The sequence below is a fragment of the Poecilia reticulata genome, chromosome 7 (assembly GCF_904066995.2).
Source record: "Poecilia reticulata chromosome 7, P_reticulata-male-v2, whole genome shotgun sequence".
In the NCBI taxonomy this organism is placed as follows: domain Eukaryota; kingdom Metazoa; phylum Chordata; class Actinopteri; order Cyprinodontiformes; family Poeciliidae; genus Poecilia; species Poecilia reticulata.
In genome coordinates, this window is record NC_088836.1 from 33605393 (window position 1) to 33631702 (window position 26310).

The 26310-nt window shown below is 47.6% G+C and overlaps 1 protein-coding gene across 2 annotated transcripts in view; it reads right to left on the minus strand.

Annotated features, from left to right (window-relative positions):
* The window catches only part of LOC103468114 (IQ motif and SEC7 domain-containing protein 1-like), a 138429-nt gene extending 112836 nt beyond the window's left edge, over positions 1–25593 (minus strand). Inside the window, exons 1-2 of one of the 2 annotated variants that reach the window (XM_081609404.1) lie at positions 25441–25593; positions 16973–18379 (exon numbers count right to left, since the gene is read on the minus strand). In XM_081609404.1, the coding sequence (XP_081465530.1) occupies positions 16973–17652 (680 nt within the window). In that variant the 5' untranslated portion in view covers positions 17653–18379; positions 25441–25593. Of the gene's footprint in view, positions 1–16972; positions 18380–21968; positions 22357–25440 lie in introns of those variants that run through there. The other variant, XM_081609405.1, reaches the window with a different exon arrangement.
* Between the last annotated feature and the right edge of the window lie 717 nt (positions 25594–26310).

Below are 26310 nucleotides of genomic sequence, written 5' to 3' on the forward strand. Positions count from 1 at the left end.
TCTGCTGCGTTTCCATAGTTACAACGAGCTTCAGATTGACTGGATTAGTAAATGTTTCGTCTCGAAGTGACGAGTTGGCACGAAAGGAAATACATCACATGAATTAGCTGATTATTGAAATGATCTTTTTTTAATTTATCTGGAGTTTACAGACTCTAAAAAGTTCATTTTCTGAAAGAACAAACATCCAGAGCAGCAAATAAAACAAAAAAATTAAAATAATGTGTAAATATGTGTAAAAAAGTGTCAGTTTTAGATTTAACCTGGTTCAGTCAAAAATATTTTAATTATTTTAATAAATAATCCTCAGATCAGCCGTATTAATGTCCAACGCCTGAGTTTTCACACGTCGATATTAGAAATATTATTTTAGCAAAATGTTCATTTTCTTATTCCAAAAACAAAAATAGAATTAAATTCTTAGGTTTGTTGCATTTTTAGCGTTGTGTGAAATTAGCTTAATCGCCAAAGTAACGTTGAATATAATAATGAAATCTGGGAAAGCAGCAGATGCCTGAATCGTTCCCTATCGATCCTCATCGTCTCCGTGGATAAATTCAGGAAGGAGCCGCCGGTGGGTGGAGGCAGAGCGAGGAGCAGCGGGTGAGGTGGAGGAGGTGGAGGAGGTCAGGGGGAGGTGGAGGGACTCTGGCCCTTACCTTGCCTGCTCGTGGTGCTTGGCGGGGGGCAGGGCGCAGGGAGGCTTGGGCAGGCGGAGGCGCGCGGGGCAGCAGTACTGATGGTAGGTGGCGTGGCTGTTAGGAGGTAGACTGGAGGAGTAGAGAGAGGAGGAGGAGGAGGAGGAGGAGGTGGAGGAAGGAGTGGTGATGCTAGTAGGGTTGTTGGAGGTACGACAAGAGGTGGTGGTAGCAGAACAGGTGGAGGAGGAGGAATAAGACCTGACAGAGAGGGATAGAAAGAGAGAGAGAAAGATAGAGAGGGAGGGAGGGAGAGAGAAAAATAAAGTCAAGAGAGGAACAGAGAAAGGTGGACAACAAGAACAAGAACAGACAGGCACACGGAAACAATTAGCACGGTTAGCACGCTGTTAGCAACAGCACAAGCAAAAAGCACACTTTCATCTATTAGCATTAGCTTAGCACACAGAATAACAGCCGCGCTGCATTAGCACACAGTTAGCTACAACTAAACAGTCTTAGCTAACAGTTAGCACACTACGTCTTACCAGGTTAGCTTTACCTTAGCAAACAAAATCAATCACAGTTAGTACGGAGTCTTTAAATACTTTCACTGCCGTGAAAAAGTATTTACTCCCTAAGAGATTTCGTCTGTTTTTATGTCAAAGCTTCATGTTTCAGATCATCAAACTGCTTTTAGCGACAGAAACGATCTGAGGGAAGCAACAGCTGCCATCACTGGTGGCCCTGAATTATTTAAACGTTTATCAGCAGCTCTGGCAGGTTTCCAGGCCCAGACCATCACACTTCCACCACCATGTCTGACCGTTGCTGTGACGCTCATTTCTTGATTAAACAGGACATATTTTTCTAAAATGTGTCCGTTTCTCTCGTCGGTCCAGCACAGATTTTTGTATTTTTTTTTAAAGGCGAGACGTGCCGTGGTGTTTCGGGTCAGTGGCGGTTCTGGTCGTGGAACTTTCCCATCATGTCATCAATCAGGCTTTATGTAAAACATGAACTGGGTGTGGCTACAGAAGCTGGACCACAGAAACGTGGCTCATACCAGAAATCAGTTTAATTTTTTGTTTCCTACACATGAAATCTCTCTTCATTCTGTTAATGAATGAAATAATCTACAACTGCTTAGTCAAAGTTACATATTTCTGAATTTGTTTGATGATCTGAAACAGTAAAGTGTGAAAAAATGCAAAACCAGACAGAATCTGCAGGGATTTAAACACTTTGTCACAGCAACGCATCGCTAACATTTAGCATTAGCATACAATCGCAGGTGTTAGCTTAACAGAGTATTAGCTCATGGTTAGCACACAGTCAGTCTCGGCCATTAGCACTAGCAGTTAGCATCAAAGCGGTACATGTAAACCATACAGTGAGTCAGGAGGGGGAGGATGATGCACAGATAAAAGTTTTACTGTTTTCAGCTCAACCGCTAACGATCGCTGAGGATTCATGTTCAGCAGTTTAAACATGATTTATTCTTAAAACACGAAGGTTTACAGACTGGTTGGGGTCAGGGTTTCAACTAGATGAGTGGAAATTTGATAAAAAAATGACTTGTGTTTGGCGTCGGGTCAAACAGGCAGTTTGCAATGTTGGTGTTGGGATTATGAAATGCATTTAGATTATCCAGATTAATGTGGATTATACTGTATGCATCCTGCTTTCTATGTTTAACAAAAATTTATTGACTTTTTTACTGTAAAGTTTTCCAACTATGACGCTATAAACCAGTCGCCTACTGGTGACAAATTAAGAAAATGTATAAAATCAGCCCACAATTAATAACAAAAAATTACACATCCAGTCTCAGGCAGCTGCAGGACCGACCCGACCCGACCCGACCCGACCCGACCCTGTGAAACATTTAACCCACCGCTGGACGCTCAGGTAACCGCCTGTAGCTCTACAGGTTCCCCCAGCATGGCGGCCGTTCCACTTTATCCACTTCCAGTTTCACGTCACGAGTACAGGAAAATTCCCCCGACTGGAGCTGCGCAGTGAAAACGTGTTTCATTCCCATTCATGTCTTGTAAATATCCTGGTTTTCCTTTGAAAAACATCTGAACCGGATTAAACGGCTTGCAGACTTCCAGGGCAAAACGTTGGTAAGTCTGATCTGACAGCACAAGTTTAAAAAAAACAAACATTTTTTACATCATCAGATCATCAATCTCAATAAATCCTCAACAATTTAGGGAGATTGTAAAGAAATAAAATACAAACATGTCTTACAAATTCCTCAGACCTGTGGAGCCGAAGAGCTGCTGAGTGTTTTGGTTATTCCTGTGGTTTGTAGCAAAAATCAATCAATCAATATTCAATCATTTGTATAATAATTTCCGTGTAATCTCTAAGAAATGTCCAGGGAAGTAGTGGATTAAATGTGCTAATGTCCATGAAAACTCCTGGTGTTTTCCGGTGGATTGTAGGAAAATGCGTCATAAATTCTGGGAACGTTTCCTGGAATCTGCCTGAAAACGTCCATAAAAGCTGCAGAGAAGTTGATTCTGAGTGATAAAGTTTTGGTTCTGGTTCTTATGGTTCTGCTGACATTAAACACGAACCAGAAATTTACACGGACGAGATTTGAAACTAAACTGCTAACGAGGTTTTAGTGCCGCCAGTCAGTGGATCTTTAAACGTTTCCATGGTGACCAGGAACAACGAACTTCACAGAGTCCACGGAATAGAAGAAGAAGAAGAAAAGAAGAAGAAGCAGAACAAGCAGAAGAAGAAGCAGAAGAACCAGAAGAAGCAGGAGAACCAGAAGAAGGAGAAGAAGAAAAGAAGCAGAACAAGCAGAAGAAGCAGGAGAACCAGAAGAAGAAGAAAAGAAGAAGAAGCAGAAGAAGAAGAAGGAGAAGAAGAGTTTCCCACAAGCAAACAACCAGGAGGTTTTAGAAAACCCTGCAAACTATTGAGAAAGTTTCTTCCATGAAAACAGTGAGGAATGTTCCCAGGCCTGCTTCCACTGTAAGACTCCACTACTGAAGAAAATCATTTAACAGCAGAGCAAACCAGTAAAACCCTGGAAGAATCATCCAGCAGGATGAAACTGTTTCTTTCCAAATCGCTGCTCTCGTTAGCCGTTAGCCCTGCAGCTAATTAAAGCCAAAACTCGAGGTTAGAACGAATGCGTCTAAAAGTCACCAGCTGCTGAATCTGGACCGTCATTGGTTCAGAAAAGCAGCTTGAAGCTTTTCTAACTTTTCTCTCTTTCTGTGCAGATTCACTCGTTTCTCCACGATGTGAATTATTACAGTCGATTTCCAAGTTATGTTTGTGCGGCAGGAATGTTTCTCTGATCCCATCTGAAGCGACAGGCCGCTGATGTGCTGCAAGGCTCAGCTTTCGTCGCCATGCCGACCAGCTGCAGGACTGATGTGACCCCGATGTCACAGAGTGCAGCCGCTGCCACTTCCTGCCGAATCTGGGATGCTGTCGGCTTATGAGACGTTTTAAAAACTGAAATGCTTTCAGACTTACGAAAAAACAATGACATCTAAATGATGTTTTGAAGGGGCCTAGTCAAAGGCTGTAAAATCATCTGAATAAAAACTGAAAAGGAGCACGGATCAGATTTTTAAAAAGCTGCAAAGTGAATCACAGAATATCCTGAATCTGCCTCAAAGAGTTCAGATTATTAATCAGATTAGCTGCCAGCCAGATGCTGAAGTTATTTACATGTTGAAATACTCTGATCATAAGTTTTACACACAGAAATGGAAACTACAGCTTCGCCCACATGCCCCTCTACTGTAACGTCCCTCAGATGATTTGGCCTCATTTATGTATTTAAATAAAATGGAGGCAACTTGAAGAATCCATACGAGAGGAGAAAGGCCAGGCGCTCTAGCACCACCTAGTGTCCATCTGCGCACATCGCTGCACTTTAACATCCCGTCTCTGATGCGTCTGGTTCAACTGCGACGGATCATTAAGGAAACCAGCAAGAAGCAGCCAGAGCGGCGACACTTTATGCTAAACCTGCTCCTACAAACTTTACCATCTTTTCTCACAGCAACTTATTACAGAAATGAGTTTTTTTTCCACACGGACTTGTTGGTTTAGCGAAAGACAAAGAAAACAATCAGCAGCATTAAGAATAAAGATCTGCTGATCGACAGAATCACCGACACGGAAACAGAGACGGCCGCTGCAGCTTCTGCTGCTCCAGAAACCAACCGTGTTGTCAGGGGCAACGGTGTGAATGAGGAAACGCGTCGTCACGGTAACAGGGGCTGCGTTTAGGTGTTTTAAATAGATCCGCCCCGGCGTCAGCTCACAGTGGACTCGCCGTTTCCAAAAGGTGAAAACCTCCGAACAGCGGATGGACACGTCAGGATGCAGGGGACGGAGGGGACGCAGGGGACGGAGGGGACAAAGGGGGTGGAAGGGATGGAGGGGACGGAGGGGCCTGAGGGGACAGAGGGGATAGAGGGGGTGGAGGGGACGCAGGGGCCTGAGGGGACGCAGGGGCCTGAGGGGACGCAGGGGACAGAGGGAACAGAGGGGGTGGAGGGGACGCAGGGGACAGAGGGGACGCAGGGGCCTGAGGGGACGCAGGGGACAGAGGGAACAGAGGGGATGCAGGGGACGGAGGGGACAGAGGGGGTGGAGGAGACAGAGAGGGTGGAGGGGACATAGGGGACAGAGGGGACGCAGGGGCCTGAGGGGACGCAGGGGACAGAGGGAACAGAGGGGGTGGAGGGGATGCAGGGGACGGAGGGGCCTGAGGGGACAGAGGGGGTGGAGGAGACAGAGAGGGTGGAGGGGACATAGGGGACAGAGGGGACGCAGGGGCCTGAGGGGACGCAGGGGACAGAGGGAACAGAGGGGGTGGAGGGGATGCAGGGGACGGAGGGGCCTGAGGGGACAGAGGGGGTGGAGGAGACAGAGAGGGTGGAGGGGACATAGGGGACGCAGGGGACAGGGGGAACAGAGGGGATGCAGGGGACGCAGGGGACAGAGGGGGTGGAGGAGACAGAGAGGGTGGAGGGGAAAATAGGGGACAGAGTGGACGCAGGGGACGGAGGCAATGGAGGGACGTCCTGGGGTCCTGAGGACCTCCCCTCAGGGAGGTTGGACATTCTGAGGTTGGACGTCCTCTGTTGGACGTCGCCCCAGCAGCCTGTACCTATCGGTGTAACGGTGCTGTTGCCTCTTATGTAGCTCCGTAGAGCCAAATGATTTCCAAATGACATGCAAAATTTGCTTTCATCAGAAAAAAGTACTTTGGATCACTGAGCAACAGTCCAGTGCTGCTTCTGCCGCTGTTTCTGGTTCAAAAGTGTCTTGACCTTTGACCTGGGGAATGCAGCTCCTGTAGCCCATTTCCTGCACAGTGGCTCTGGATGTTTCTGCTCCAGACTCAGTCCACTGCTTCCCCCAAGGTCTGGAATAGGCCCTTTTCCACCATCTTCCTCAGGGTCTGGTCACCTCGTCTCATTGTGCAGCTTTTTCCTTCCCTCTGAGGAGCCTTGATGCTCTGCAAACAGCCTATTGGTTCAGAAATGTCTTTCTGTGTCTCACCTCTTGCTTGAGGGCATCAATGATGGCCTTCTGGACAGCAGTCAGGTCAGCAGTCTGACCCATGATGGCGGTTTTGAGTAATGAACCAGGCTGGGAGTTTTTAAAAGCCTCAGGAATCTTTTGCAGGTGTTTAGAGTTACTTTGTTGATTCAGATGATTAATCATCTGAATCATTATGATTACTGATTAATTGCTCATTCAGAGAACCTTTTCATGATATGCTAATTTTTTGAGACAGGGATTTTGGGTTTTCATGATGATAGGGATTTTTTGGTATTATCATTTTGTTGTTACTTTCAGTCTAAATGTTAGTCAGTTTAAAGTGTTCTCCTCTTTAAACTGTAAGTGTGAACTGACCTAGAAGTCACAGCTGCCTGTTATCTTCATGTGAAACAGTTTGACCGAGATTTGAACCGGGCTCAGATCATGGGACAGATGTTAAATTGTTTTACGACCTTTGCTGTGTTTAGGTAAAATGTTTTACGACCTTTGCTGTTTCCTCTGCTGTCTTATCTTGCCTTTCCTCCCTCTTTGAAGTTTGATAATAAAAGACAAGCTGTATCCAAAGATTGGCAGAACGCTCTGTGAACAGCTCTGAGAAGCTGTTGACAGAGTCTTCTCCTTTTGCAGAAGTTTAGTCATAAATTCATATACGTTGTCTGTGGTTCTTTTATGTAGGTTCTAGGAAAATACCTATCACATGAGCTGTTTGCCAAAATCATCAGACCTGAAATATTTCAGTTGTTGTGCAATGAATCTAAAATATATGACAGTTTAATTTTTATCATTACATTAAGGAAAATAATGAACTTTATCACAATATGCTAATTTTGTGAGAAGGACCTGTACATGATTTTCTAATATTCATTGAATAGTTCAGTGTTTGGATTTACATTAAATATCCGTAGATCTGAATCTGAAACCCAGGCTGAGGCTCGGTGTGATTTGTTACATGGCTGCAGGTGAAGTTGACCCTCCAGATCCCCAGGGGGCTTCGCCGTCAGCCTTGGTGCTCCACCACAGGAAACTAAAGCAGCCCCGCTTTATCCTCCCTCGGTTGTAAACGTCTGCATCAGCCTCAGCGCCTCTCTGAGCCGGACCCATGGGTCTCCATGCTGCAGCTCGGCTCCGAGAGCTAATTCATCACCCCTCTATTCATATCAGCTAGCCTACTTTCCCCTTCACCTACACTCTTACTTACACTGCAGGGAGTACACACACACACACACACACACACACACACGCACACACACACACACACACACACACACACACAGAAACACACACACACACAGAGGCAGGTGCAGAGCAAGCTGTACAGTGCAGCTCTAAATAAGATGCCTGCGGCGCTGCTGCAGCTACATGCTTCATTTTCCACACACACCCCCCCCCCACACACACACACACACACACACACACACGCACACGCACACACACACACACACACACACACACACACACACAGAAACACACACACACACAGAGGCAGGTGCAGAGCAAGCTGTACAGTGCAGCTCTAAATAAGATGCCTGCGGCGCTGCTGCAGCTACATGCTTCATTTTCCACACACACCCCCCCCCCACACACACACACACACACACACGCACACGCACACACACACACACACACACAGAAACACGTTTCTCTATTACATAACGTCAGAGTGAGGAACTAAAGAATGAACTAAACAGTAGTGAAGGTGGTCTGCAACATGGAGGGCTTCCCTCTACAGAACCACTGGTGTCAAGTTAAAAATGGAGGTGAACAGCTGGACCTTTTAGTTTGTAGAGGTTCTCCAGAACCCTGAGGCAGAACCGGGTCACATAAACCTTTTGAAAGTGGATCTGACCATCATCTCCAGGTCGGTTCGGTTCCCCAGAACCAAACCTGCAGGATGTTTCTGTCTATACAGCTAACAGGTAGCATTAGCTTGTGTTATCCTGGAGGTTTACCGCTTCACTGCTGCAGATCTTCTGACCTTCAGACGTTGTTGTCAAGCATTGCCTTTTAGCATTAGCGCAACTAGCATGTAGCATCGTTAAGCATTTAGTTTTTTTTCTGCCTCAGATGGAAACTACCTCAGAATATCTCCTGTTAGCTTTGTTGGCTAAAGAGGTTCATGCGTTTTATGTTTCTGTGCCATCTGACGAATTCGTAATACATGTTTATAGTTTGTGCATGTTGGATTACAGTAACCTGTCAATATAAGATCTACTGAATGTTGCATACAGATTGTGTGGCGTTTTGTTTAAAAACTAAAAGTCGTGGGCGACTAGCATCAGCATGCTAGTTGCTAGCCTATCCAATGCCAACGCAAGTGAGAACAGACCTGCTGTAAAACAACATTTAACGAGTCATATTTCATTTAAATCCTTTTTAATTTAAACTTTATTTCGTTTCTGGAATCCAGAACAACTCGATCCACAGAGGCTAAAGTTTCATTTGTGACCTGATGGCATATAAGACCTGGAGCAACGCGCCCTGCACTGGCTGTGTGAGCGCTGGAGCTCTGCAGAAGGCCGTGTTTCATCAGGCTTAATGAGGAGACGGCTCCGTCCGGCCCAAACGGCTCGGCCCGGTCCAGAACTGAACATCTCTGCAGTGAAGAGGCTGAAAAACACCATCAGATGTTCAGTTATTGTAAAGTGAGAAACGCATGTGGGAAGACCCAGAAAAGGGAGCAGAATGTTCTGCAGCGATCGCTGGCACTTCGCACTCCCACATCACTCCTGCTCTGTCTGTCGCCTCGCACAACCGCGGAGCAGAGAGCATTCTGGGAAGGCAGCAGGAAATGTCTCTGGATCACAATCTCAGTCATTTCTGCAGATGATCTCTGAAGCACGCTGCACGGGACTGCCGGCGGCTCCCTTCCCATCATGCACTGCCACCGTCCTCTGGGGTTATGCAGCAGATTTATTACCTCGGATGTCGTCAGGCTGCGATGAGAAGCAGCAGACATTTTCCATGTTCTGGTCGGTTAGCACAGTTAGAGTAAACATCTGAACCGAACCTTCAGGCCAACACCTCTGGTCCTGGGACAGCGCCGACACAGACACAGCTGCAGAATCACCAACCAGACATGGACAGACCTTCAGGAGTTTAACAACACGACCTTTAACCTCAGAGCATCATGGCTCGTTACCAAACCTCCTTTTTCCCCTTTACACGTTCTGTCCAGAGCAACCACGGAGCTTTCTTCAAGAAAATATCACCGTTTTTCCACAGGAACTATAACCGAAGCTGATTGGTGCGGTGGATGGAAACATGGCAGCCTTTCTTACAGTGATAGGCACCGATGTGGAAACTTGGGCCGATACCAAACTGTTTCAGTTAAACTCCTGGTAATCCTTCATCACCGTCACATGACCAAACAAACACCAACAACGTCCTGAAACAACATGGAAGCAATCGGTTGAGCTTTACTTGACACCGACCTGTTACAATATGATCAACATCGGCCGATATCGATGTTGATACCGATATATCTGGCATCCCTGGTAGTTATTTCTATCATTTATTTCCAGAGATTTTATTCATTTTTGTACCTGATTTGTAAAAAGCCTGTGAAATGCATTTAACCATTCCAACCTGAGAATTAAAATGTCTAATATGCTAAAATCAAAAGTCTTCTTTGATCAAACAGAGTGATTGAAGTGTTTCAGGTCTAAACGTCCCTTTTTGGAAATGTTGACTCAACCGTCTCTGTGACGCTGCAGCTTCAGAAAATCTTTCAGATTTCTGTCGACTCACCAAACGAGAACATCTGCCGCGCTGCATCTGGATCTGCTGCTCTGTGGAAACTGAAAGAAAAGTCACATCTCAACATCGGCGGCTGCCAAAACGCTCCTGCGGGCCATCTGGGTTCTGCTGCGGCGCCGCCAACAAGCTGCCGCCGGACCTCAACTCGCTGAGTAATCCCAGTTCATGTTGCCAGAACATTTACAAAGGAACAAACATCTGACTGCAGCGATGACAACCATTCACACCACACCACTCAGGTTTTATTAGAAAGGAATATTAGCTTTACATGTAAAATATAATTATCAATAATTAGTTTTGATGGGGCATCATTAGTAAAGTTAAAGTGAAATATGAACAGAAATAATTTGGTTTATTTAGTCGGTCAGAGAAAATAGTCGAGGTTCATTTTTCAGTCTTACTTTCTCCACATTATTCATTCATTTCAGTCAAATTGAACATTTAGTTAGCAGGCTAAACATTTAGCTTTTCACTAAATAACAGAGAATTGATGAATAATTATTGATTAATATGGAGTTTATATCACAATACTGTTTTAGTCCCATCGCTCTATGTGTGGCCGTGATAATTTCTCGATCTGGTAGATAATTTGTGGGCAGATCTGAAAACGTTTGATCGAGGCGGCCTACAACCCCGACCCGGTTCCACCGGTTCTGTCAGGAGAACCGACCAGAACAGACTTTAATAAACAGAATGGAAATTATTTTAGTTTTTTTTTGGAGATGGTCTGATTTAACTCCAGACGGTGAGTTAAAAAAGGCAGATGTGTCTTTTCACTTGGTGTATGTAAACTTCTGACCTAATCCATCTGGTCCGGTCCGGTCCGGTCCGGTGCGGTCCGGTCCCGGTGAGCTGGGCGGGTCTGGAGGTGACCCGGTCCGGATTCCAGCAGGAATCAGGAGACGGATTAAATCCCGAGTGACGTCAGGCGGGATTAGAGCCGAGCGCGCCCGCTGTCATCGAACCATGAAGCACTTCCCCCTCCTCCTCAGGAGCTGTTGCCATGACGACACAACTCCCCCTTCATCCCACCGGCAGCACGTCTCGTTTCCATGTTGCCAAATATAACAGGCAGACGCGCTGACGTGTGTGTGTGTGTGTGTGTTAACAAGCAGGTCAGATGTTGAATGATCACGCCATCGATCAACAGCAGAGATGGCGTCTAACCCGGCCCTAATTGGACGGGCCGAGTACGGCGAGCCGGAGGGGACAAGTGTTGTCAGGAGGTAGAAACGATGCGTTTAAACTCAGCAGCAGGTGATTAAAGGAACGACGGAGCGCAATTAAGATCCATTTCCAACCATAAAAAAAAAGCTCATTTAAAAAATCCAGAGCGCCAGCAGAGCTAAAGGGACGAGAGAACAAACCTTTGACTAGACCAACTCCACCTCTCTGTTCAGCCCTTCTTCTCTTATCAGGGTGTGTTCACACCAGCCCAGTTCAGTCCGCTGTAATCCAACTCCAGTCCGTCTGCCTGGACAGTCCGGTTCGTTGAGGAAGATGCGACTCGAACCAAATAAAAACTCTGGTCCTACAAACGTCGGTCTGGGTTCGGTTGAAGTGAACTTGGGTTCGGTTTGAATGCGTATGTGAACGCCAAGCAGATCGCAACCCGCCCCAAAAGCAGGAAGTGGACTACAGAGCAGGGCATTCTGGGTAAACAACCAAAACAAATGTGCTAGCCTAGCGCTAGCAGGAGAAAAACCTTTTGGTCTTTAGCGAAAAGACAAAAGAAAAATCCTTCAACCGCTAAAATCTATCGCCTTTTGTTTGGTCATTTTGTTTCCAGGAAGTTGTGCTCAGATTCTTCTTCGCTGGTTTTCATGCTGCTTCCTTCAGGGGTTTTTGGTGCAGCGCCTCCAACATCTGTACATCTTACAACAGTTTCAACTTTCTGAACTGGATTTACTGAGATGGATCTGGAAAAGCTCCGGAGACCAAACTCTGCAGAGTCGGCCCGGTCCGACTGGAGAGAAGAGGTGAAACCACACACACACACACACACTCTCACACACACACACACACACACACACACACACACACACACACACACACACACACACACACACACCTGGCCCGTGGGTGCTGCTGACTGGGCTTGATTTCTGTCCTGTTAGCATCATTAGCGCAGCGAGGACGAGGCGTCAGCGCCATGGACACGGAGCGGGTCAACAGGACCGGAGGCTCAGGTCGGGTCAACAGGAGGTCGGGTCAACAGGACCGGAGGCTCAGGTCGGGTCAACAGGACCGGAGGCTCAGGTCGGGTCAACAGGACCGGAGGCTCAGGTCGGGTCAACAGGACCAGAGGTTCAGGTCGGGTCAACAGGACCGGAGGCTCAGGTCGGGTCAACAGGACCGGAGGCTCAGGTCGGGTCAACAGGACCGGAGGCTCAGGTCGGGTCAACAGGAGGTCGGGTCAACAGGACCGGAGGCTCAGGTCGGGTAAACAGGACCGGAGGCTCAGGTCGGGTCAACAGGACCGGAGGCTCAGGTCGGGTCAACAGGACCGGAGGCTCAGGTCGGGTCAACAGGACCGGAGGCTCAGGTCGGGTCAACAGGACCGGAGGTTCAGGTCGGGTCAACAGGACCAGAGGCTCAGGTCGGGTCAACAGGACCGGAGGCTCAGGTCGGGTCAACAGGACCGGAGGCTCAGGTCGGGTCAACAGGACCGGAGGCTCAGGTCGGGTCAACAGGACCGGAGGCTCAGGTCGGGTCAACAGGACCGGAGGCTCAGGTCGGGTCAACAGGACCGGAGGCTCAGGTCGGGTCAACAGGAGGTCGGGTCAACAGGACCGGAGGCTCAGGTCGGGTCAACAGGACCGGAGGCTCAGGTCGGGTCAACAGGACCGGAGGCTCAGGTCGGGTCAACAGGACCGGAGGCTCAGGTCGGGTCAACAGGACCGGAGGCTCAGGTCGGGTCAACAGGACCGGAGGCTCAGGTCGGGTCAACAGGACCGGAGGCTCAGGTCGGGTCAACAGGACCGGAGGCTCAGGTCGGGTCAACAGGACCGGAGGCTCAGGTCGGGTCAACAGGACCGGAGGTTCAGGTCGGGTCAACAGGACCGGAGGCTCAGGTCGGGTCAACAGGACCGGAGGCTCAGGTCGGGTCAACAGGACCGGAGGCTCAGGTCGGGTCAACAGGACCGGAGGCTCAGGTCGGGTCAACAGGACCGGAGGCTCAGGTCGGGTCAACAGGACCGGAGGTTCAGGTCGGGTCGCCAACATGGAGCCCAGTTTGGGTTTCTGGGAACTTTTTGTTGACCATTCAGATGTTTTAAAGGTTATTTTGAAGCTTTAATCCACCAGCTCAGACGGATCTCTTCCCCTCATGGTTTATCTCACTTTTATTTCAAAAACAATAGTCTGACTGCTTCAGTCAAAGGTAAAAATAAACAGCAACAGGTTTATTCAAATGGTCCAGAAAGTTTAACTAGGAATTCATAATGTAAACTAAATAATAAAACAAGACAAAGCAAGACAGACGAACCGTTTTCACTATCAGAACCGATACAGATGTTAATACCGGGTCGGTGCATCTCTGCCCACCAGCAGACAAAACCTGAAGGGTTTAAATACGGTATGTGGTTTTGTAAACCTTCTTTTAGGATTTTGGTTGCAACTGTTGTTTGAGCTTGTTGTTAAGTTGTCACGGATTTCTGAACCTGCAGCGCAGCTCTGAGCTGGAGGGGCGACAGGTAAAAGGTGTGAGAGAAGCCGTTGCATCACGAGTGAGGTTCAGGTCACTTTGTTTATCCCACATGATTCCAGCTGAACCTGAACACACCGTGACTCAAACCCAAAAGGATCTGAGTCACAACCCGAGCAGCTCCGTGTTGGACCGGCTCTCAGCGGCGGTACCTCTGAGTCATCGCCGCGCCGCGCCGCGCCGCTCGTCCCGCCGCTCCACCGGGAGCTCCGCTCCCTGCTCATCATGTCTGCTGCCGCCAGCCGAGGTTAAAACCATTTCAGCTGCCGGTGAGAGCGCCGTCCTCCACTGTCGCTTAGCAACAGAGGCTGCCGTGACCAGCGCTTCCCACAAGCAGCCAGTCGGTGTTACCAGTTAGCAGAAAGACACGGACTGGGTGAGGAGAGAGGACACAGAGTCCTTTCAGTTCTCGCTCACATTGCAGAAAACTTCCTGCTTCACATCATTCAGGATTAAAGATCATATTTCTGAGTCGATATGGATTTTAAGTTTTATCACAATATTTTGCGGTCCAGTTGTGAAAACAATAAAAGTGACAATAATAACTATTGTTACTCATTGTTAGGTGGCTGTATGAATGTGACTGTGTCACAGCAATTACAGCCCCACAAACACAAATACCGCTCCTGAAAAACGTCCCCATGTTTTTACTGTTCCGCTTTAGGAAACCAGTCACATTAAAAAGTGTGATTTGAATCACTAAACTGCAGCCTGTATCTATATTTCCAAATTTATTGATGATTTAATCGAACAAACCGTGTTCGATTAAATCGAGCCAGCGGTCTTACACCGCCAGGTAGAAGACTTGAATCATTTTTCGGGTTATTTGTTTAGCTTTCTGACCGTGATGCTAATCCGGAGTGTTGGTAGCTGCGCTGCTTTACCTGCTAGCTGCGGCCCCGGATGCCCTTTTGTTCCTGCTTTAAGCCTCGATGCAGCCGAACTCCGTCAAGTTTAATTTTTTTAAACGCCATGTTAGATTCGTTGTGACGCATTTTGACGCGCTTCACCACTGAGGTAATTTCCCGCCACAACTCGCAAACATCCCCATTCCCTCAGAGCATTACAGCTCCACATGACAGGACTTGTAGCCACGCATGCGCAGTGTGAAGGAAAGAAAAGCTGCACGCGCAGGCTGAGAAGTGATCGGTTTTGGTGATCGGCGATCACCGATCATACACTTTTTCACGTAAATCGGCCGATTGTGATCGGTGGCCGAATGATGCAATAAATGACAGAATATTGAAAGTAAATATGTCATAACAGATATTTACCATTAAACACGTGAAAAAAACAAAACAAGCAGAACCGCTGACATTTCTTCTTCTGTTAAACATCTGCAATCCTCTGCTGCATCACATGACCAAACAAATACCATTCATTACGTTCATTACGTTCATTACGTTCCTCTGTGTTGCCAGATTGGGAGAGATTCCACCCAACTGGGTTTCTTTTGAACAGGTTGGGCTGAAACAGCAGGCTGGACCTGATGTTAAAATATGAGCTGCTTTTCACAAACGTTGGCGGGATTTTAGAAAGTGTTCAGGGGTTGTGTACAGAAATGAACAAAACCTTTAAAAAAAAATTTCTGTTTTTGAACTCATCTTATTAGTTCTTTTATTTTGAAATGATCAATGATTAGTCTCTGTGTCGTAACACTGTAAAACAGAAATTCCAGCGCATCATGATTTAAAACACGCCAGTCTCACTGTGTTCAGTCCTTTGCAGTCCCAGTGGATCTGGTTCTGCTCCGAATATAATAAAGGAAAAGTAAAAACTTTGCTTGTTGGACGTAGCATGTTGGCAACAAATCTGCAGTTAGCTGGCAAAGACCAGCCGCCTGAGATTTCCATACGGATATAAACTGCCAAAACTGTTCTCAAATCATTTTTCTAAATCCAAGTATTACATTTTCAAGGGGAAAGTCCAAGTCAAGTCTCAAGTCTTTGAGTCGTTTATTCCCGTTTTCATCTGGAGACACATTCATGTTGTCAGTATTATGAAGCTATAGCTAACATGAACAGGTTGCTATGAATCATTAACATCCCATAATAACCTACAGATGTCACTACCTAATCGTAAAGTCTTTCACAGTAAAACATACGATCACAATAAAGAAAAATGGCCGCCGCGCTACAGAAGCTAAAGACAGCTGACTGTAGACTATTGGAGCAGATAGCCTAACTAATTGACCTGCTAATATCAGGTTGTTATATTTCTGCCTCTCTAAAATAACAAAGCAAATAAAATGTAAAAAATAAAATAAAAAATACTCTGTGCCATCAGTACTTTCTGATATTCTAGGTATTTAATTTTTCAGGTTATGCATCATGCAGGAGATCCTGAAAAGCAAAAGGAGAAAAAGCAGAGCTTTGAATGAGACTAATGACAGAAACATACAGGCTGTGGTGGGCATTAGCGCTAATCAGCTAATGTGCTAATAGTGGAGCAATTTTTTCCTTTAGCACTTTGAAAATGTTAAGCACACTTAGCTTCTAAAGGGCTAATTTACTTGGCTGTTTTTTTAAAGCAAAAAGAAACAAAGTTGTGTCTTTGACATGTGGTTGGCATCAACCAGGTTGATATTAGCATGCTAGCTTTAACTTCTGCTTTAGCTTTAGCAGAACTAATGTTTATGATTAGTGCTAAAAGGTTAGCATAGCTAACCTTTTAGCTAGTGATGCTCACCACAGCAAAACAGCCAAGTGAGTTAGTGCTTTAGGGCTTATAAGTAAAAATTAACTTAAGCTAAAGCTAAAGCTAAACGTTTGTAAGTTAGCCATGTCCACCAGCACATGGCCCGTCTTTCCTTCGTGACGTCGCGTTTGGATCCCAGATGGAAACGGAAGGAATCGGTGCTACAAGAACCGGTTCCGGTTCAGCACTAGAACCAGTCTGGCAGACTTTCACACATCCTGATCTGCTGCGGCTTGTAAATTTCAACCTGTGCAGTGAATATTTCCCACACAACAGCCGCACTGTGCTTTAGGGTAGAAGCTCGTCTCCTGCAGCCATTTAAAAAGTTATGCAACATTTTCTGCAGAGCAACCGGCGCTGCCTGCGTGTTTCTGACCAGCGATGATCAAGCATAAAGAAACAAAAGGCAGTTTAAAGCATCTCTACCTGTCAGGGAAGCTGCAGCGATAGTAGCGATGGAAGAACGAGACCCAGAAAACCAGACGATTTGGGCCATTAAAGAGGAAATATTGTTGAGTGATTACACCGGAGCGGCTAGCCGGGCCCGGGTCGGTACGTCTGGTTTTCCGGTTCCTCTCGCTCTCTCTGGTTCTGGTAAACACACGGAAACACTCACGGTTTCTGGTGGTGCAGCGTGTGGGCGTGGTGGTTGTTGGAGGCGTTGGCTCGGTGCAGACGTTCCAGACGCTCCTTCTCCTTCTCCACGAAGTTGGTGTTGGTCCCGGTGCTGGTGGAGGGGACCCGGGTCAGCCGGCTGTGGGCCCGCGGCTGGTCCCTGGGCGGGATGGGAGGTGGCGGCGGTGGCGCCGGGCCGGTGGGCGACACCGGAGCCGGGATCTGGGTCGGTACAGAGATGGAGGTCGGGTTGGCAGAGGCCAGAGGCGGGACGGGAGCGGCGGCGCTGTTGTAGGCGTGGTGGAGGTGGTGGTGGTGGGACTGGTGGCTGTGGTGGAGTGGGATGGAGGTGGGAGGAGGGGGCGGAGCCTGGCTGTTGTGGTGGTGATGGTTCTTGGTAGCCGTGGCGAGGGCCGAAGGCGGCGGCGGGGGAGGAGGTGGGAGCGGAGGCTCCGGAGGAGGAGCGGGCGGTGGCGGAGCGACGGGTTGCCGATCCAAACGCAGGTCTTTGTTCTCCTGGCTCAGACGGTCCAGTTGGACCTCCAGCTCCTCGATTCGGCGCCGCTGGGTTTCCAGAAGCTTCTGCTGGCTCTCGATGATGTTGTTGAGCTCCAGCAGGTACTCCACGGCCCGGTTGGGGCTTTCCGGACTGCCTTGACCCGGACCCTGACTGGCATCCATGACCTCAGATTACCGCGGTGGTTCTGGCTGGTCCGGTTTGGTCCAGGAATGAAAGCCTACTCTACAAGCTAAACTACACCCTGAGGCCCTGAGGCCTACACCTTCAGACAGGAAGTGCTTCACCCTCCCCCCCACCTGAGGTGAGTGGGGGGGAGAGGACTTGTCCCTCTTTGAGTTCTGATGTAAAAATCAAGATGGATGCCCGCCCTGTGCGCTCCAGTCGGGGCGTTGCATTCCCTGCCCAGCCGTCCCACCGGAGCAGATCTCACAGCTCGGTCCTCAGCGGTTCGGTTCTGTTCCTGTCGCTCAGTAAATCCGTATCCGCTCACTTATCTCCATCCAGAACATTAGCTTCCAGCAGCCGGACTGGACGGGCCGGAGGATCAACCCGGCCCGAGTCAGGGAACCCAATCACCTGCCGAAACAAAGTCCGCAGCTCCTCTTTCATCCTGCAGAGGGCGCACCGTCTGCAGCACCACCTAATCCCCGGCTTCCCTGCGGAGCCTCATGGTGGGCCGGGACCCGGAGCGCTGCTGTGACGGTCCAACGGTTCAGAGCGAAGTCAGATCAGGAAAAGCAGAACTCAGAACTCATCTCCTGGAGGAAGAGCCGGCCTGGTCCATCCTGCAGCCGGACCGGATCCCCGAGGCTCGCCAACCACCTCAGATCCTGCTCGTCTCCATGGATACCAGGACGCGTGCGCGGTCTTCCCTCCACATCCTTCCACCTGCAGTCACATGAAGGAAGAAACAGCAGATGAGAAGCAGAATCAGAGATCAGACCTGCAGAAAACAGCCGTTTCTTTCACTCCGTCTCTCCATCCCTCTGTTCCTTCCTCACATAAAACTAGCATCTCCTCCTACACTCCATCTCTCCATCACTGTTCATCTCCACACGCCGCCCCGGCTCCACTTCAGCCTGCTTCACGTGCATCGTTACATCAGTGTCAAATATATTCATACTGCACGTTTAAAATCTGATGAAATTCATTAAAAAAATGAAGATGTGACGATGTCGGACGTCACAAATTTCATTTCCTTCACTTTTTAGAGAAAAAAGATCAAATCTGGGCTTCAGCCTGAACAAAAAGTCAGAAGACATCGTTTAAATCAGAGGCTTTATATCGTAACTTTCACACATTTTGTCTCATAACAGCCACTGATTTCAGTGTATTTTGTTTAACAGCCAAATGTCACATTAGTTTCCGGATATTTTACAAATGTTGTGCATTTGGATTCAGCTCTCTTTACTCCGAAACCCCTAAATATAACTAAAAACTTGGAAAAGCAAAGCTCCGCCCCCAAATTTTGAAAAATGTCCCAAATGTGGGCGGGGCCAATAGAGACAGGGGGCGTAGCCAATTAGAGGCGGATGGTTGGGGGCGTGGTCAGGACGACAGAACTGTTGCCAACTCAGTGGCTCGTTGCTCCTTCTAGCAACGTTTCAGACCTTCTATCAATGTTTTTCAACTGTTACTGGAGACATTTGAAGTTGTCAGTATCGAACCCGCTGGAAGGTTTGGTTTAACCAGTTTAACCAGTTTAACCAGGCACAGCCAACGGCTGAATATATAGAAAATAAGACAGTTGATGTTTGGACATTTTTAAATAAGACTGAACATAGTTGAGGATAAAACATGTTAAAATCCCTGCTTTGATATTTAGGTAATCTGGTGTCCCAGCTGTACCTGAACGCAGCATCAGAATCCCCTCCGTTCCCCCCTGGATGCAACAGGATCTGGACTTTTCATTCACTTTGATGCTGTGTGAGTTATGTGGCCTCATCTCTACCGACGCCGACATAAAGTTCTGGTTTGGTCCAACACGTCTCTGTCCAGCGCAGCTGCGTCAGAATCCCTAATGTTTCTAAATAACAGTTTACTGACAGCTGGGCGTCGTCTCTGCTGGGTTTTATTGTCACTTTTTAAGGAAAACTTAAACATCTTGACAGTTAATTTAACATTTTTTAATTGCAGCACACTCCTGTATCAGAGTGGTCCAGTCAAAGTACAGACCTAAACCCAATTAGAAGTTCATACAAGAACTGAAGAATGATTTTTATCTGCTAAAGATTTTAAAAACTGTTTTCTTTTCCTTCTTTGTAAATCTGAACTCAACGTTTTTAGGTTTTTGACTAAAATGTGACAAAAACAGAAAGGTTCAAGGATTTGACTAGGCCCTGCGACCATGTCTTCACTGTATTGTTCCAGAACCCTTCAGTGGTTCCAGACCCGTAGCTGGACCGGTTCTGGAATCCCGTCCAGAAAACAGCTGTGGTTTACGCCTGGACCGGTTCTGATGGGCCGACCAGAACAAAACCATGGAAACCAAAGTCTGAGTCAACACACACACACACACACACACACACACACACACACACACACACACACACACACACACACACACACACACCTGCTGGTCTGTGCCAAATTGTTTTAAGCTTTTATATCTTTTCCCATTAAGGACAGTAAATTATTCATGACTCACTAACTGCCCCCCCCCTCCCAAGCTGCCCCCCATCCCAGCTACACCCCCCCCTCCCAGGCTGCCCCCCCCCCCTCCCAGGCTGCCCCCCCCCTCCCTCCCATGTGATGCTCCCTGTTCCTGCATGATGCTGGTTTAAAACTCCTCTGGAGAAAAAATGGCTCCTATTCTTTAGTGTTTGAAGATTCAACAGCTTTGAATGATGTTGATTTAGATTTTTTTTTCTTTAAAAAACAAACAAAAAATCAAATCAAGACGTTTAAATGAAACTTTTATAAAAAATGTTTTCACATATTTGTCAAACAAACAATTCACTGTTATAGGAAAACCATAATTGGTGGCTATGCTAACTGGGCTAACTGCAGCGCAGCAGCGGGTGATGAGCAGCGCCACATGAGATTGTGATTGACAGCACCAAGACCCGCCTCCTGGCTCTGGTTGTTTCTGGTTAGCACTGGGCTAAAGCAGCGGAGCTCGATTTTTCAGAGATTATAACCAAGGTAACAGTTTGAACAGATATCTAAAAATATTTGTAATAAAATACTGCAGTTTTCACACTGATAACTCAAGATGTGACTGAACTGAAAACTGATTGGAGGAAGAAAACTCATAATATCACCAGAGCAATTAGCAGCTGTGGGCAAACTTCTGCTAATCTGGTGCTAGCAAAGCTAACTTAGAGGTTTTACCAGCTGTGAAAACATTTAGTACGTTAACTTCCCCTAACTTCCCAAAGCACTAATTTACTTGGCTGCGTTCTAAACTTGCAGTTGAATAAAATTCAACATTTGTCTTAGCCACGTATTTAGCTGTTTGTGCTTTTATTTTGAAGTGAGAGAAGGCTGTTCATCCCCTCACACTCTCCCTTCCATAACTTTATTTGTAGTGAGAAACAAACAGGAACAAAACAAAACATGGTTAGAAAAGATTGAGCAGAAATCAACACCTATAGAAGTGAAAACATGTGAAGATGTTTCTGACGTGTTCAGGTCGCTGGGTAACGGTGAGGTTCATGCTTTATGCGTGTTGTGTCACCGACACATGGCTGAATTTAGCGTGTTAGCCTTTCAACATTAGCTTCAGCTAAATACCACTGGCGTAGCGCTTTAGCGTTAGCGTAACTAATATGAATAGCGGTTTAGCGCAGATAACGTTTTGGTTTGTTGTGCCCACCACTGCAAATATGACTCAGTGTATTAAAACCTTTCACAATAAAAGCTCCAAACATAAATCATATGTAAAACAGCTGAAAACTTGTAAGTTTTCATTTCTGAATATGAAAACAATGGTGTATGTTTGATATGACCAAAGGGTCACCCGGCTGCCGCTCATTTGAAGTTCAGAGTTATGTAATGTCATCGTGTTGAATGATGAATCAGGAATATGAAACCGGGACGCGCTGCGAGTTTGTCCTGCAGAAGAACCGCGTTCTGCTGCTGCTGAGCTCAAATCAATCTGCGTCCCACACGGCAGCAGCCAGAATTAGGCGTGTGGGCGTTTCATCAGCTGCATTCCTCTCATGCTCCTCCGTACGATCTGGAGCTAATTCAGCAGCAGCGTCGGGTTTTTACCGTCACGTTCTGAGCCACACCGACACGCGGCGGCTCCTCCGACCCACGCAGCGTTTACACGCAGCCTCAGCGACACATGCATGTGAGGCGCGGAGCGAGCGGCCAGCGCGCTGTGCGCAGCGGCATGCGCAGCCAACAGTTAGCTGACACACACACACACACACACACACACACACACACACACACACACACACACACACACACACACACGATGCGGCATTCAGAAAGAAGCAAAAATAAAGATATAGAGACGGAGCCTCACAGGTTCCTCCTGCAGAGGTGATGGAGGGATGAAGGTGAAGGAGGGAGGATTATTGATCTGAGTTCATTCCTCCTTCGCTGCTGCTGCCGTCATCATCATCATCATCATCAGAAATAAAAAATAAAAAAAAACAACACAGCTGCTACTACTCCCAGGTTTTCCTCTCCTGTTGGGGATCAGATGGAGATCAGGTCATGTTTTCCTCCGCCGCTGCAGGCCAGGCTCCTTCACTCCTTCTCCTCTTCCTCCTTCTGTCGACTCAATCGCTTTCTAATTATCATTCCTCTGCGCCTGACAGCCAGCCGTCGCTGCAGCGGGCTGCCGATCCCCGCCGTCCTCAGCAGCGTGTGAACGGACGGCGGTCGGGTTACCATCAGAGGGGGGTGAGGGGGGTGAGGGGGGTCTTCCTCTACGTCGCCGTAAAAGAAGAAGAGGAGGAGGAGGAGGTGTTGGGTCCAGATGGATGGATGTGTAGAAGGAGGGAGGCGTCGTGGTGACAGAGGAACATGAACGGCTTCACTGCACAAGCAGCAACTTGAGCCACAATGTTCACATATTTACCCAGAGAAACACAAAAACTCCACAGATGCTGCAGCATCACAGCCGTGTCAGAGCAGCATCACGGCCGTGTCAGAGCAGCATCACGGCCGTGTCAGAGCAGCATCACGGCCGCAGCATCACGGCCGTGTCAGCGCAGCATCACGGCCGTGTCAGAGCAGCATCACGGCCGTGTCAGAGCAGCATCACGGCCGTGTCAGCGCAGCATCACGGCCGCAGCATCACGGCCGTGTCAGAGCAGCATCACGGCCGCAGCATCACGGCCGTGTCAGCGCAGCATCACGGCCGTGTCAGAGCAGCATCACGGCCGTGTCAGCGCAGCATCACGGCCGCAGCATCACGGCCGTGTCAGAGCAGCATCACGGCCGTGTCAGCGCAGCATCACGGCCGTGTCAGAGCAGCATCACGGCCGTGTCAGAGCAGCATCACGGCCGTGTCAGAGCAGCATCACGGCCGTGTCAGCGCAGCATCACGGCCGCAGCATCACGGCCGTGTCAGAGCAGCATCACGGCCGCAGCATCACGGCCGTGTCAGCGCAGCATCACGGCCGTGTCAGAGCAGCATCACGGCCGTGTCAGCGCAGCATCACGGCCGCAGCATCACGGCCGTGTCAGAGCAGCATCACGGCCGTGTCAGCGCAGCATCACGGCCGTGTCAGCGCAGCATCACGGCCGTGTCAGAGCAGCATCACGGCCGTGTCAGCGCAGCATCACGGCCGTGTCAGAGCAGCATCACGGCCGTGTCAGCGCAGCATCACGGCCGCAGCATCACGGCCGCAGCATCACGGCCGTGTCAGCGCAGCATCACGGCCGTGTCAGCGCAGCATCACGGCCGTGTCAGAGCAGCATCACGGCCGTGTCAGCGCAGCATCACGGCCGCAGCATCACGGCCGTGTCAGAGCAGCATCACGGCTGCAAACTGACAGGAGCCACAGAGACGCCAAAAAACATACAGGCAAAACATTACGACTCCTGAAACCCAGCAGGCAGCAGCTACGGTTCTAACTGTCACGCAAATGTTGAGTCAACTTTTAAATTGTCTCAAAAAGAAAGAAAACAGAAAATGTGAATTATGCGTGTCAGCATCTACATCATCTACATCTACATCTCATTTCATCAGATGCTAACGCTGCGCATGGCTGTGATAAACAAAGTAAAGTTCACAAATATAGACCCACATCTCACAAACAAAGATGGAAGCAGAAATGATTCAACGCTTCGCGCCTCTGAAAGTTCACAGCATCAGATCTTATTCAACCAAAGTCCTTCTGTCCCTCTCAGGCCAACAGTCACTTCAAGTGAACCTGAAAACTTTATGAAGTTTATTTCAGAACATTTTCTGATGTGATGCTTCAAATAAACGATGCAAACAAAGTTTATGAGTTAAAGTTTATTTATTAAGACCTTCAGCTGCTCAACGTTTCCAATCATCCTGATCACTTAACGCGCACACACACACACACACACACACACACACACACACACACACACACACACACACACACACACACACACACACACACACACACACACACACACACACACACACACCAGGAGGCAGCTTGGGTCAGCTGCCTGGAACAGGAGTTTGGTGAAACTCTGACCTGTTTTCTCTCTTATTTGTTCCCAATTTTAATCAATTTTAAGGATAAAATGTCAATAATTATCAGAAAGTGACGCTGTAATAAACGCTGACATGACTTTAGTCATTAAGCCCGTTTGGGTTTTGATTAAGCTACATTTTGACGGCTGCAGTGGTGGAGCAGAGGCAGAGCATTGAGGTCTTAGTCCTCCTGCCGGTGGTCACAGGTTCGATTCCTGGTCTGACTTCTGTTTCCTGTCTAACTATTTTCAAATAAAGTCCACTAGAGCCAACAAAACTCTACATTTTGACACATTAACATCCGCAGGCAGAAAAAGTGAAGCGGTGAGGTTCTGGACCAGCTGATGGCAGAAACAGGGACCTGCAGCTGGAATCCACTTTTATTTTCACTTAAATGTTTGAATTATCAACTTTTCTACTGTTAACGTCATTGAAAAACAGTCACAGCTTCTATGCTGATCCTGCTGGATCCACATGGATTCTTCACAAAACTCAACCAATCAGCAGATCTATATAGACTTTGAAGTATATCTATTTATTACTCTGTTGATTTATTTGCAATAAATTACAAAACATTGACCACAAAAACAGAGAAACGTGTTCGTGAAGCAACAGGAACAAGAATGACCTTCTATCTGGACAAGACATTACAAAAATAGAAAAATAGAAAACTTACAGGAAGTTCTCATCGACATTTTAGACATTTGTCAAACCGACTTTCATGATTTTTTCTTCATCAGTTGCTTAGTTTGTTTCCCTTTTATAAAACTTTATTCATCTGTTTCTCTCTGTTATTTCTCTACCATGCAGCATGATGCTCACAACGCGGCGTTCTGACATTACAGCATTCAGAAAACCACATTAGTGCTGATGAATGTTTGATGAGCGATTCTGGTTCCGAAACTCAGCGAGGCGCCAACAGGCCGTCAGACCGGAACCACGAACTGAAGCGAATCAGCAGCCGGAGAAAATGGCTTCAATTTAAACGTTTCATTCGGTCCCTGCAGCGTGTGTGTGTGTGTGTGTGTGTGTGTGCGTGTGTGTGTGTGTGTGTGTGTGTGTGTGTGTGTGTGTGTGTGTCAGAGAGAGGCCAATTAACCGCCAGCGCCAATTAAGGCACGAGGAAAGGCTCGAGCGAGTAAAACCGGAACCGGACAGTTCAAAGCTCGTCGGTAAAGAAATAAACCCGCCGACGGTGAAGTTGGTGTTTTTCTGGCGCGCGCGCACCTTCACGCAGAAAACGCGCGGACTCATTAAAACCCAGACAGTGACCGTGATGCGGCGCTTCGGAACCGGGCCGAACAGAACTCACCTCCGGCTGCGGCTCGGTGTGTGTCCGCTGCTGAGGAACGAAAATAATCCAAATCACCAACAACCTCCATCTGTCACCATCATCCGCTGCTGGGAGCTGTGGCCGCAGACCGCCGCACAGATCCTCTGCTGCTGACAGGATGCGCCACTCTGACTGAGAAACACTGCATGGGGGTGGAGGCACTATGTTAAAGGGACAGTTCAGGATTTTTTTTTCATATAAAAAACATAATCATAATCATAATGCTTAATGAAAAGAATATAAAAAGAAATTAATTACTTGGCAATCATGAAAGGTTAAAGGTCATGAGAGCAAATCAGTTATGACCCTGATCAGGATGTTATAAAGTTGGACTACTGGATTTTCATGGAAGATATTTGCAGATTTATGTCGTGAAGCATTTTTAACATAATTTAAAGAAAACTGACACGCTATTGGTTGGCGTTATTCAGGAGCAGCGTCCATTTTCCTTGGTGCCGATTGGCTGAACCCTGAAGGGCGGATATAAGAAACACTGTAGATGTTAACTTCTGCAGCAGTGCCAAGATGGTCTCCACTGTGTGTAATGATGAATATTAATGCATATTTGGTGTTTGAACAAAATTCTATTGTATCTGTTTTTAGCGGGAATCTCAAGTGTTTTCAGATTTGAACTGTTTGTGGGCGGTAACAGAACCGTTACTGGGCCCGTTGTACCACATAAAGTTAGTTTTCAAAACAAAACAAATTATACCCAAAGCAAAAATGACACTTTACAGCAGGGGTCCCCAAACCTTTTCCTGAGGGCCACATAACTTTTCCCTTCTCTGCTGGGGGCCGGAGTCAGTTTGTAACAGAAAAAGTGTGACGATTGCAGGAGAGCCTAAATGT